Source organism: Herpailurus yagouaroundi, unplaced genomic scaffold (genome assembly GCF_014898765.1).
Source record: "Herpailurus yagouaroundi ecotype Mexico unplaced genomic scaffold, PumYag 182, whole genome shotgun sequence".
Lineage (NCBI taxonomy): Eukaryota > Metazoa > Chordata > Mammalia > Carnivora > Felidae > Herpailurus > Herpailurus yagouaroundi.
Genome location: NW_024412413.1, coordinates 6,354,281 through 6,367,541, shown reverse-complemented (window position 1 = coordinate 6,367,541; position 13,261 = coordinate 6,354,281). Strand labels below are relative to the sequence as shown.

The window sequence follows — 13,261 nt, the reverse complement described above, 5'->3', positions numbered from 1 at the left end:
GAGGGGGGCTGTAAGCTTGGAGTAGGATTGCCAGCATATATGCTGGGGCAGTTGAGATAAGGAAGTACATTTACAGGATCCTCGGTGGGGATAATGTTAGGCTAAGACCCTCTTTTGCCCCCAGCAGAGTGTCATCATCGGGGCAGCTGAGCTCCTGGAGGGAGGTCACTCTTGGTTTCAAGGACTTGTCGATGGGCTGTAGGCAGCAAGGGAATTTAGTTTTTCATTTGCCTGAGTTTCCCCGCAGCACCAGGGCAAGCACTTAAACCCCTTGGCTTTGTTCTTGGGGGGCCGGGAGTCTCCGAGGAATATTCTACCTGGGGGTGGGGGTGGGGGCGCTGTTAGCCTGTACTTTGTGATCAGGGAGCTTGCCCCACGCTCCCTAATCACGTTCCTCCTTTCCTTCATTTCCCAGTCCTTTCCACAAAGGATTCGAAGAGGTCGAAAACACTAGAACCTGAATTTCACTGGATGGTCCAGAATGGATGTCATCTCATCTTTTCAGGTTAGCTCCGCGAGCGCCAGAGCGCTAGAGACAAGCTCCGGGGCTGGAGATAGGAAGGCTCAGTCCCCACACCAAGCGGCTTGCTCTTCCTGCCCGCAGTGACAGTGAGGTGGGGTGCTCCAGAGCACAGGGGAGGGCCTTTCGGTCAGGCAGCGATCTGCTGGGGAACTGGGTCCCGGACGTGTCCATTGCTGAGCGCCGCCAGGGGGGCGGGGGCGGGCACCTCCTCGCCCTCACAGTCCAACAGCACAGCCTAGCGGGCATGGCTTGTACTGCACCCCCCCGCGTCTGAACGCCCGCCTGGCCGGGTGGCAGCTGTGGCCCGTTGGGCAAGTTCCCCCAACCTCTCTGTGCCTCCAGCTCCTTACCTGTAAAACTAGGAATGATCTCATGCACGTAGTTCATGGGGCTGCTGTAGAATTCAGGAAGTTAACAGACGCTGAAGAGGTTAGAACAGGGTCTGGCACAGAGTGAAATACAAATGTGAACCACTATTGTTCCCATTTTATCAATGAGCAAACCAAGGCTTAGAGAGACAAAGTATTTCAATCAAGCTCACGTAGCTCATTAAGGTCACACAGTTGGACCAAGTCTGAGCACAAGGACTGTTACCTCATGGTCCATGCTTTTTTTTTTTTTTTTTTTTTACTTTGTAATGTTTATTTATTATTTTCTGAGAGACAGAGAGAGAGCAGGGAAGGGGCAGAGAGAGAAGGAGACACAGAATCCCAAGCAGGGAAGGGGCAGAGAGAGAAGGAGACACAGAATCCCAAGCAGGCTCCAGGCTCCGAACCGTCCCCACAGAGCCCGACGCGGGGCTCGAACTCACGGATCGTGAGATCATGACCTGAGCCGAAGTCGGACGCTCAACCGACTGAGCCACCCAGGCGCCCCTCATAGTCCACGCTTTTAACCACTAGCTTCATTTTTATGCCTTTGTAAGACTGTTGTTAAGTTTCAGGGAAACAAAAATCTTTTCTCAGATTTTGGTGCAGAAAAAACCCAGCCTCCTTGCATACAGTTTCATACATGGATGAACACACGGGGTCTGGAGGAAGGACACATGCCCAGCGACTGGTCGGGGAGGAATTGGACTCTCCATCTGAGATCTGCTTACCTTGGCAATTATCGGCTTGAGTCGGGATGACATTCGGGGCTAGACTGCCTCCGCAACAGTGTTCCCCAGATTTGTGTGTTTGTCAAGCAGGGTCGTACTCTAGCCCGGCATGATCATGAAAAAGAGAAGGTAGGAACCGGTTCCCCATTTTCCAGATGAGGGGGAGGGGCTTACCTGAGGACTTGAAGCTCATTGGTTGACACGAGGTGCCCATCTGACCCTGGTGGGACAGCTCTCCCTCTGCCCGGTGGCTTCCCCTTAACCTTCCCCTGCCCCTTGCATGGGAATCATGGGAATAGCCAGGGATGGGATGTCACATTGGTCTGTGTCCCTTGCTCCCTGGGCTCTCTTTGGACACATTTTCCCCACCTCCTTGGGCCAGACCGTGGTCTATCAGTCTCTGGGTCCCCAGAGCTCAGCTTCCACGCCCCGGAGCTGGGTTAGACGCATCCGCTGGTCATATGAACAAATCAAGGAATACATGGAATCGCTGGTACTTTTGGCGGCTCTGACTTGCTGGTTGGACCAGCGGTTCTCAAAGTGTGGTCCTGGATCAGCACCGTGGGACTTGCTAGATAGGCAAAATCTGGACCCCACCCCCAACCTCGTGACTCAGAAACTCTGGGACGTGGTCCAGGAAGCTGGGTTGTAACGAGTCCTCCAGGGGTTCGATAGCACCTGCTTTTTGGAGTTAGGCACTGGAGTTGAAACCCCAGCTCTGCCCCTAACCTGCTGTGTGGCCTCATGCAAGTCAGTCAGCCTCTCTGGTTTGTTTCCTCATCTGCAAAATGGCGCTCAGACATAACGAGGAGGTTTGTATGACCCTTTGCCGAGAAAGGTGCTCAGGACTGGACCCGACGTGTAGCTGATAAATGTTAAGCCCAAGGCTGGATGGAAACAGTGGGCTGAGAAACTGCCTGTCCCCTGCCCGTGCGGGCTCAGCCTGGCTCCTCGAACTCTGTGCTTGGCAGTGGCCCCACCTGGTGCAGGATGACCTTGTGCCTCAACAGCAAGCCTGCCAGATTCCGTCTGGCCTGGGTCTGTCCTCCCTGGGGCAGCGGAGCGCCTCTATCCCAGCCCCAGATCCCTCCACCAGTGGCCCACATCTGTGTCCTGGGCGCTGTGGCCTGGGCCCTGCTGCTCACTCCCACCAGAGACCACAGAGGTCCAGCCCGGAAGTCGATGCCTGGCCTTCTAAGGGAAAACAGAGTCCAGAGAGGGGCACACACCTCCTGCAGGTGTCTGGGGAAGGGACGCAGCGGGCAAGGCACCGGTCCAGCAAGGTCTCCTGCTTCCGGACACCCCCCCTAGATCATTCCCATTTTATGGAGAGCGAGGCTCTGAGGTTCAGGCACTTGCTCGGGCTTCAGGCCGCACAGGGGTGGGGGTCCTCCCCGGTCAGTCTGCAGTCCATCCGCCATCTTGCCAGGCAAGGGATGCTTCCCACCGGAAGTGGGGGCAACAGCTCAAGGACCCCAAGTACTGTGCCCCCAAGAGCCTTGGAGCTGGGTTGGGGCCGTTTGTCTGAATTTCCTGAGACTTATAGGGTGGCCTCCAGAGTCCACTAGGCACCCCCTCCTCCCGGGTGTCAGAATGACTCGGTTCCTCCCTGAGCTTCTGGAGTCCCCTCGAGGCAAACTTGTGTCCTTCCTCGCTTCTGTCCTGGCACCGCTTAGCCTTGCATACAGTAGGTGCTCAAGAAATGCTCGGTGAGTGAATATCACCCAGGCAGAGGGCCAGCTGACTCCCCGCCAGGAGGGGCTACTCAGGGTCAGGCGCCGCTCAGTGCCCCCAAACCATTCACTCTGCGACCGCGGGAATTTCACTCCTGCCCCTGACGTGGCCCGTTTCCCCGTGAACAAGTAGGGGGGTGGTCCCGTGGCCCACAGGGACCCTCCCCAACCTCCCCCATCAGTATGCTGACGCGTTGTAGGCAGCCGCCTCCAAGTCTGCCCCCAGTCACAGCCCAAGCCCACAGGTCACCCAGCAAACACCAGACCAGGCACGTAAAGGGTGGTAGAGGGTCCTGCCGCGAAGCCCAGGACACGGGCCCGCTCGGAACTCGGAAAACCTAGTGTTTTAGCTCAAGCTGCTGCAGAGCGGATCTCTGCCTGGGTCACTCAGCCAGGGCTTGCTGGCCCTCGGGGCATTCCCTGGGGCTTGGACGGGAGCTGAAATACCCTTGCCCACCCTCTGCTGAGGGGAAGGGACCGGGCAGGCAGCAGAGGGTCCCAGGGCCCCGTGAAGGTGGTGTGCGTGCAGTAGTGATCCCGGAGATGAGGCAGCTGGGACCCCGGCGGTTGCTATGGAGGGGGAAGGACAGAGGGACGAAGAGGACTCGGTGGCCCAGCACAGAAGGTGTGGGAGGGGCAGTCAAGGATGCCAGAAGGTTCTGGCTGGGGACCGGGGGGAGGGGGGGTGTCACTCATCACCACAGTAACAGCTACCACCTCCTGGGCCCCCGGGGCCTTGCACGCCTGCCTCTAACCCTCCAACAGGAAGGCGGGCACCACTTTGGCCTGGGCAAGCGAGGGGTGGGTTGGGATTCCCTGAGGGCCAGGACGGGAGGGGGCAGGTGGGCAGGGAGGGCCCTTCAGGATCTCTTGCAGGAGCTCTGAGAGGACAGGCTGCGAACAGGGCCTGGCTGAGCAGAGGGGGTTTCATCCTGACTTCTGAGGGTTCCCCCTGTTCACCCCCTGCTCTTTAGCCGCCAGTGGGGGCTGCGAGGAAGGGCCTGCCCTCGAGAACCCTGCAGTTCTGTCACGGGACCTCAGGCAAGTCGCAGAACTTGAGTTTCCAGACCTTCCGTGTCCTCTTATGCAAAGCAGGGGGACTCCAGCCTCCCCTGAGGCTGTCATGACGCGAGCTCACCACGTGCCCAGGACTGGCCGGCTCGGGCCTCGGGACGGGAGCCTGCTCCGACCCCTCCCTTCCGCCCTGTCCTACCTCGCGTCTCTGCAGCAGCCAGGGGGCAGCTCCGGTGGGCTCCAACTCCTCATGAGCGGAGAGCAGGGGCCCCATCGCCCATCGGGTGACGAGGCTTGGTCTCCGCCTTCCTGAGCTGCGCAGAGCGGGGCTGCGGCAGCAGGCGCCCGCCTCGCTCCTCCGACTCCGAGGGCCCAGTGCCCAGAACGGGCGCGTTTCTGGACGAGCCTTACCAGGGTTCGGTGTATGGGGCTGTGGCAGCCCTGGCAGCTCTTTCTCGCCTTGCCCTTTCGACTCAGGCCACCCCAGGGAGGGTGGAGGGCCCCACAGGGATTTTAGTGCCACAGGCCAGCTGGGACTCCTTTGGTAACCATGACTCTAGGAGCCTCCGTGTCCGCTGCAAAATGCAACGGGGAGCCTCATCCCACTCGCGGGACGTCCGGAGAGGGGCATGTTATCTGCAGGCACCGTATGAGCAGAGCACAGGGCCCAGGAAGTGTGTTCACAGCAGCCCAGGTGACGGACGGTCGCTCATCTGGGTCCAGCCAGCCTGTCTACACCGGGGAAGCCCAGGCCACAGCGTGGCGGGTTTTGGGGAAAACCCTGAGGGGTTCAGGTGCCTCAAATCCCCAACCTCTTTCTTTTGCAGGGGACATAATAACCCTTTGGGCAGCAGTCCGGTGCCTGGGATCTCGCCCAGCTCCAGAGCTGGTAAATGCTGACGGAGACACGGTCGCACCACTGACGGGAGCGTGAGGCACACACGGCTCTGAGACGGTCACACTCACGAGATCAACTGTTTATTGATTTTTTTTCCTAAAATACTATCCATTTAAAGAAACTCCTAACTGAAAAGACTTGACAATTTTTGGTAGATCTGTAGCAAAGGAATGAGGATTTCTGCTGGTAAGTTTTCATGACAAAACAGACACACACCCACTTTCCAAGCAAGACCTCAAGCTCACTGGAAACGTTGAGAAAATGCATAGCTTGTGATGGCGGCGGCCATTCCAACAATGTCTGAGTTACACAAAATAAAGGTTTTCCCTCCTTCCCTCCCTCCCCTGCCCTGTCATTACAGTGTGGCTCCTGCCCCAGCACGTCTGCTCCCGATGACCACGGCTGCTCAGAAGAGACCCGCGTGCTCTGGGGTGAGACCCAGCTTTCGTGCACTCACGAGGAATAAAGGAGGACTGTGGACCCTGCGGCTGCCGCAAAGACACGGGAGTTTGTACAGTGTTCTGCTACGGAAAGGACTAAGGCTAGTCAGAAGGTGGACCCACAGCTGGCCGGCGAGGACACGCTTCCCCACAGCTGTCTCCACTGCAGAGGCCCAGGGCCGCGTCCCGAGCCCAGAGGAGGCCTGGCCCACCGGCCAGGCCTGTGCCCGAATGTCACAGTCTTCAAGCAGTTCAGGTAAACCCACTGTCAAAGGCCGTTACGTCTCGTTAAAACAGTAGGCGAACTCTTTAGATTCTCTGAATATCAAATAATATATACAGATATACACCAAGAGAAGACAGTCTGATGTAAAGCATCTTCGGCTACAGATGCGTGTGCTTGAAAAGTTAGTCTTACTTTTTAACCTTCCAAATCACTGACAAAATCATTAACCGGCAAGAGTAGAATCTTAAACACAAATAGGATGAAAACAGCTTTTAAATATGGCGACGTGGGGAGTACGACGTAAGGTTATCCCCGAAACTCATGGAGGACGCCCCGACGCGGACAGCATTCACGGCCTGCCTTCCCACCGCTCTCTCTTGCCTCCCAGGCCGCCCGCCCCTCTCGATGAGCCGCGGCAGGACCTACCGGGCAGGGCAGCACGGGACCAGCCCCCCCCCCCCCCGCAGGACTGGTGTATATCAATCTGTGCCATCGTTTAAGCGTAAATGAGTGGAAGAACAGGCATGTAAAAAAAGCATCACTGTACACAGCCTTTAAACGAAGGACCTCAAAGTCCTCGCTCGAGTGAAGCGTCCACTTGAGTTGCGGGCGAGGAGACTCGTCGGAGAAAGTCATCGGCAGAGCGAGGATCGGCGGAAGCCACTGCCGACTCGGAGGAGGAAAGGAGGAAAGACGAGGGCGAGACCACACAGATCCGTGAAAAGCCAGCACAGCACGCACAGCGGGCGGGCCGGGGGCCGGGGCGCTTTCCGTCCTACTGTGGCTTCCTGCGCTCAGACCTCTCTGTCGGCACCGCGTGCGGGAAGGGTGCCGAGTCCCGGGTGAAAGGACCGGCTCGTCCGCCTTCGAGAGACACCATGAAGCCAAGAGCAACGGAACCGTCAGCTTTTGCAGGAAAAGGAGCGGATGCTCACACGGCCGGCTGGTGCCGGGGGTGTCGCTGCCCGGGCCCGACGGCCAACGGAGCTCCCGGGACCGCTGCCTCCACCCTCCGCCAGCCAGCCGGCTGGCCAGTCACTGGATTGCCTCGACGTAATTCGCGGGGTACAGGCCGACCTGTCCGTTGTCCAAGCGTCCCTTGCACCAGCCCTGCTCATCCTCGTCCTCGATCTTGGTCAGCTCGTCCCCTTCAAGACAAGAAGGGAGCGGTCCTGGTGAGCGGGTGGGTGACAGGCTGACCGCCCGGTTAGAGTCGCCCTTGTGGCTCAGCCCCCACCCTGGGCCCACGGAGGGGTCTCGGACCTGGGGGGAAGGGGCAGGCATTCTCTGGGGGACAAAGCAGGGCCTGCGGCCTGGTTATTTCTCTACCAGGTTGCATCTGAAGCCGTCCTTTCAGCCACAGGGGCCTCTGAGAGGTGTCATGGCTGCCATCTCTCAGTGACCCTAAAACAAGCAGCTCCCACAGACACTGCAGAATTAAATGCCACAGGCCCGTGCTTCCTGACTGTCCCAGGCCAGGTCAGAGGAATCCTTTCCGAGGGTCCACACCACCCCTCCTCCACCCTCTCCTGCTGTCCTCCCTCCTGGGCCCTGGCCCACTCGGTCTGGTATCTCCTCCAGCACTTACTGCCCTGCCTCATGCTTTCGTTTCATCTGTGTCCAGAGCAGGCTGTGGGAAGGGCAGGGACCCATCACTGGGTCCCCAGCGCCCAGCTCGGGGCATTTGTCCTCAACCCCCCTCCAAACACTGTGAAATGAGAGCCATTCGCCGCGTGTGTTAATGTGGCTGATGCACGTCTGGTCTGTTCGGACACGGAGGAACCAGAATTCAAGCCAGGCCCCGGGCAGTGGAGGAGATACACTCATGAGAGGGGACAGAGGGAGGCCCGGTCCTTCCAGGAGTCAGACCAGGGGGATGAAGACCAAAGGTGGGGTCGGGGCCGTGGTGGGGGAAGGTCCAGGCCTGGCGGCCAGAGGGGGCCAGAGCCAGGAGACGGGCGAGGAGCCACCTTGCGGAGACGCCGTGGGAACCCGCAGCCCGGAACTTCCCGGGAGCGGGGAGCCTGTGGGAGCTGGTCGGCCCGGCTAGGAGACCCGGCAAAGCGCCCTGCGCCTGGGCCCGGTTTCCTCATCTGCAGACTGGGTGCCGGGAGGATTAAGCGTCAGATCGGGGAAGGGCCGGGTGGTGGCCGATATGCACTGAGCAGCTGCCGTCACTCCCATGTGGGGGTGGTTTTTCCTGCAGCCGCTGCGCCCAAGATGGGCACCGGGGCCGCTCTGTTAGCACCGGCCCCTGTGCAACTCTGACTCGGCAACATCAGCAGCAAACACGGGGCGGAGGTGAGCATCGCGAGCGGTAAACTCCACCTTCTCCTGTCCTTCCCGCCCCCCACTGTGGGCTCCTGGCAGGGCCGACGCTTCTACAACTGGCTTTTCCCTCATTCCGCCTTGTGTGCCGCCAGGCTCGCGGGTGCACGGCGAGGCCAGCTCCGTGACACTCGCACGGGGTGGCAAGGGCGCCAGGGAGAGGCTCCGTGGGCACCTGAGACCCCGAGGAGCAGCGAGCGCCAGCACAAGGTACAGACAGAGGAAGCAGTGGCAGCCGGGGGCAGACGTCACGTTACAACTAACACAGAAAACAGACACGGTGAAGAGGGCAGCTTTCGGGCTGTGAAACATGAATCGGTGATTAAAAGCATGGGTTTCAGTCAGTGTGCTTTTATCAATTCACTCAGAGCAGAAGAGAATGTTTGTATCTAAAAGCTGGCAAATCCAATAGGTGGGACTCAGAAAGAATTAGGAATTAAGAATGATTAAATCGAGGGGGTGCCTGGGTGGCTCAGTCAGTTAAGCGTCTGACTTTGATTTTGGCTCAGGTCATGATCTCACTATTTGTAAATTCGAGGCCCACAATGGGCTCTGCACTGACAGGAAGGAGCCTGCTTGGGATATTCTCTCTCTCTCTCTCTCTCTCTCTCTCTCTCTCTCTCTACCTCACTCTTTCTCTCTCGCTCTCTCTCGAAATAAATAAACTTAAAAGGAAAAAAAAAATCAACGAACAGATGAAGTAAGGGGCTAATGACCACTAGATCTCAGAAACTGGGCAGAGATGCGTTATGGTGCTTAAGGACTCTCTACAAGCGGCCAGGGGCACCTGATGACCAACCCCGGGCTCGAGGCTGTGGGGCCAGCTGCCGGCCTGCCGAGCACACGACACGGCCCTCCGCCCCACAAGCTGGGCACGGGGGTCCGTCCCAGTGCACACTGCAGCCTGCGCTGGTTGAGCTCATCCACCTAGAGGGGTAGGTGCTGGATCTGGGGTGTCTGTGAGGAGGGAGCAAGGCAGAAGGAAGGAGCTTGGCTCTCTGTGGGCCCACGTCTGTGGGCCTCCTCTGAAAGGCTCTAAGATAGGCTCTTTCAAACTGAGGGTTGCAACCCATTTTGGCAAATTGCAACCAGCATTAAAAAACAAACAAACAAACAAAAAAACAATAAAAGACAAAGGCTAGAAAATCTGCAGCACAGGGCTCCCGTAATCTGGATCCAGACTGTTCTGTAAAACAGAAGTTTCCGCTACTGGCAACAAAGGTGTGCTGGTGACAGAACACATACGATGTGGCCGCAGGAGTAAGTTCAAAAGGCACTACCCTAAAACGGGACTCCAGGTGGCCCAGGGGCACACCGAGTGCTATTCTGGGGTCTGGGCCAGGACCCAGGCTAAGGGCTCCTCTGCCAGCTGGGGGCGTCTCTGGAGAAAGGCTTCCCCTGGGGACCCCCCAGGGCTGCTGGGAAAACTGGCTGGTGCTGGAGACCAGCATGTCCTGCCCAGTGCCCCGCTGTGCCCGGTCCTCGGTCCTGCAAGGGGTGGCGCCTCAGGCAAAGGCACCAGGGCACCTCATGCCTTCTAACGTGTGGCACTGAGCACCTGCTGCTTTTGAAATGTGGCGGGGAGGACCGGCAAACGAAACTTGCAGGAGTTTCCCAGACTTAGAAAAACAAAGACACCCCCTAAACCCTAAGCCCCTAGCAGGTCGGAAGCATCCGCCCCAGATGCCCGCCAGGAAGCCCACTTACCAGCCTTGAAGCTCAGCTCATCATGCTCCTGCCCTTCATAGTCGTAGAGGGCCCGGACCCGCACTTCTGTCCCCGAGGTGGCATCCTCGTCAAATGGGTTTGAGTCCCCGTTGGCGTCCGTGGACGAGAACGGGTTGTTGGACTCGTCATCTGACCAGTCAGTGGGGTAGCTCTGGGTCTTCTCGTAGCTGCTCACGCTGCAAGAAAGGAAGGGTTGACTCGGCGCCCTGAGCACGGGGCCGACAGAGGCACGAGGCCCTGCCTGGAGCCTCACCCCTGCCAGGGTAGGCCGCAGAGCCCTGGGGCCGGGCAGGGGGCTCCTTCGGCAGGAGAGGAGCCCCTCGGCACACCTGTCTCCCTGTGGTGGTGGCGCGAGGGCCTCGACGAGGGTTAGCAGAGTACAGAAAAGAAGCAAGCACGGATTATTAACGGATGCCCCCCCGCCCAGCGAAAGAGGAGCCAGAGGCCGTCCACACTGGCAGCCGGGCACCTCCTGCAGGCCTCGTGCATTGCTCTGAGTGCCAAGGGGGCAGGAGCCTGGACAGAGAGAGACGAGAGACAGAGAGCGAGCAAGGTGGAAACCGGAGGGAAATGTTTGTTCACCAACTTTTTGGCCTTAACGTCCTCCTTCTCACTGACGGTGCTCCCCGTGTCGTCCTCGTCCTCGAAAGGGTTGTAGTTGGACAGTGACTGTGCTGACCGTGTGGGGTTGCTCGGGACACTAAGGTCACTACAGGGAGAGAGACAGCTTTCAGGGGACCCCAGCTCGGCACCCCGCCCGGGGCCTGCATGCTCCCAGCTGCAGGATCACAGGGCCAGGGTCTGAAAGGACACATCGGCCACCCCCGCCCCGGATAGGAGGATATGTTTTTTGAGTGGGAAGATGGTCTTAGCAAAAACACTTAGTGATATTCTGGTGGCTAAACACACTTACGGCGTCTAAGAGACAACGACACTGCCACTTCCCCTCCTTGCCTCTGGACACTGGCTATCCTGAACAGGAGCCCTGGGGTCGGGACAGGCTGCTGCTGGAGCACAAGTCATGTCTGGGTTTTCGGCTTCTCCCCACAGCCCCCCAACCTGGCCCCCGCTCCCGGTGCTGTGAGCTGGCGGGCCAGCCTGAGGGGCTCAGCCTGGGGAGCAGACAGCCTGGGAGGCTCAGAGCCCTGCTGCAGAGAGCAGGAGGGAGGCCCCGGGCCCTCGCCAGACCCCACAGCACAGCACTCTCCTCCTTCTGACTACAAAGGGTCCGGTGGCCTCCTCCCCACTTCTGGGGTTAGAGCTTCCAAAATTGGCACCAAAGCCTACTGAAGCCCTTTCCAAGCCCTTTCCAAGAAGAAAGAAGGAGCCCTTTCGTGCTCCACAGAGAGAACATCCATCTGCACAACTGTATCAGCCGCCTACTGGGTGCCAGGCCCAGAGGGGACAGACTGGAGAGTCCAAGCCCGGCCCGGGGGCCAACAGCCAGGACGCAGTGACTGTGGGCACAAGGTGCAGAACAGGATGGCCAAGAAATGAGACAGGCCCCTAAGAGCCCCGGCACCTGACTGTGGAATTAAGCTGCAGGGTGGGGCTTGTGGGGCCAGCACCGCCTCCTGCCGCCAAGTAGGGGACTGTGTGCGGTCGGCACCCACAGCGCTGGATGGATGGCCCAGACAGAGTGGGGGGGTGGGGGGGGGTGGGGCAGGGCACAAATGCCACCAGTGACCCCAGGTGGCCAGTCACTGCCTCAGTGGCCTGGCGAGGGGCACCGGACCCAAGCCTGGGCTGTATGCCTGAGGCCAGCAGGCCCTCCTCCCTCCCTGGCACCTTTCTCTTTCTGTAGGGGGCTGGTGCTGAGCGGCCCCGGCTGCCTAGACTCTCCCACGCCCTCCTCCCCGACCCCTGGGGTGGTGTCTCACCCTCCACACCCCTGCGCCAATCACACAGGTGCTGGCCTGATCCCTGGGACAGCTCATACTGCTCTGGCCACTTCACCAAGTTCACCTGTCCAGACGGAGGCACAGCCATCTGAATGGTGAGCCATCACGTCTGCCCAGGAAGCCCGGGTAGGAGCTTCAGTGCCCGGGGATGCAGAAAGGGCTCCAGAACCTTCACGGACCCTTCCAGGAGGCACAACCGTGAGGTCTATCATTACCGTTGTGGCAAGGAAGCCTCTGGGTGCGGAGCCCGTGCGGCAGGAGTGGCCTCTGGGAGGGGCAGCTCTGCAGAGGACAGCAACACCTGCCCGCCGGGACGCGGAGGCCCGGGGACAGGCCTCGTCCAGCACACACTTTCCCAGAGGTTCCAATGACCTCAGCATCACCTCTTCTATCCAAACTAGGTTTCAGCAAACAGTGACGTGGGAAATAAAATAACCAACGCTCTCACCAAAGAGGTGACATGTGGGGGCCTGGGTGGCTCAGTCGGTTAAGCGTCCGACATCGTCTTGGGTCATGCTCGCGCTCCGTGGGTTCAAGCCCCACGTCGGGCTCTGTGCTGACAGCTTGGAGCCTGGAGTCTGCTTCAGGTTATTTGTCTCCCTCTCTCTCTGCCCCTCCCCCACTCACATTCTGTCTCTCTCGCTCTCAAAAAAAAAAGGAGGGGGTGGGTGGGACACGTGACAATGCTGTCCTGTGCTGCCCCCCACTCCCAAATCAGGCCCCTGCACACGGCACAGGGAAGCAACCTGGCCAGGATGCCCGGTCCCACCGGAGGGAGCCACAACAGCGACTTCCACCTGCCCGTGTGCCAGTGGAGATCCACAACGACCAGCCCCTGACATCAGCTCCCGCCCTCACTTGGGGCCAGAAGCATGTCTGTGGCAAAGGCTCCCTTCTCTGGGTCCTTCCACAGCTGTGGCACCAGGTGAGCTGATGATCCTTCCCAGGGATGCCCTTGGGCCACTACCCAGCAGAGCTCGGATGCCCTGGAAGCATCTGGAAAGACGTATGTGTGGGGCTCCCTGCAAGGCTTCACTGGGGAGTGTCCGGCCCACGCAGAGGACCCAGGGGACCTATCCCAGGGGACGGAGGCTGCCCCAGTGCCCACCTGCTGGGCTTGCTCTGCAGAGCCTGATCGCCTGTCTGGTTGATGCCCGTCAGGGTGACCCCGTCAGTAGCCTTCTTCTTCTCTCTCCGGCTGAGAGTTCGATTCAGGTCTGCGGACCACTCCTGGGCAGCAGGCACCGAGGGAGAGAGACAGGGAAGTTCATTAGTTTGAGGCCACGTCAGTCTAACACACCGGCCAGCCAGCCAGTGGCCCGCCCTGCCTGGTTAGTGACACGTAGCCTCGCTGCCTCGATTTTGCCTTGT

General features: G+C 59.4%; 1 protein-coding gene across 5 annotated transcripts in view; it reads right to left on the bottom strand.

The window, feature by feature from the left end:
• Positions 1-5,330: 5,330 nt before the first annotated feature.
• PACSIN2 (protein kinase C and casein kinase substrate in neurons 2) overlaps positions 5,331-13,261 on the bottom strand; it is an 85,104-nt gene continuing 77,173 nt past the window's right edge. For 2 of the 5 annotated variants that reach the window (XM_040490632.1, XM_040490633.1), the window contains 4 exons: positions 12,999-13,120; positions 10,576-10,698; positions 9,969-10,165; positions 5,331-7,081 (listed from right to left, as the gene is read on the bottom strand). In XM_040490632.1, the coding sequence (XP_040346566.1) occupies positions 6,969-7,081; positions 9,969-10,165; positions 10,576-10,698; positions 12,999-13,120 (555 nt within the window). In that variant the 3' untranslated portion in view covers positions 5,331-6,968. The remainder of the gene's footprint in view (positions 7,082-9,968; positions 10,166-10,575; positions 10,699-12,998; positions 13,121-13,261) is intronic. The other 3 variants (XM_040490634.1, XM_040490635.1, XM_040490636.1) reach the window with 2 other exon arrangements.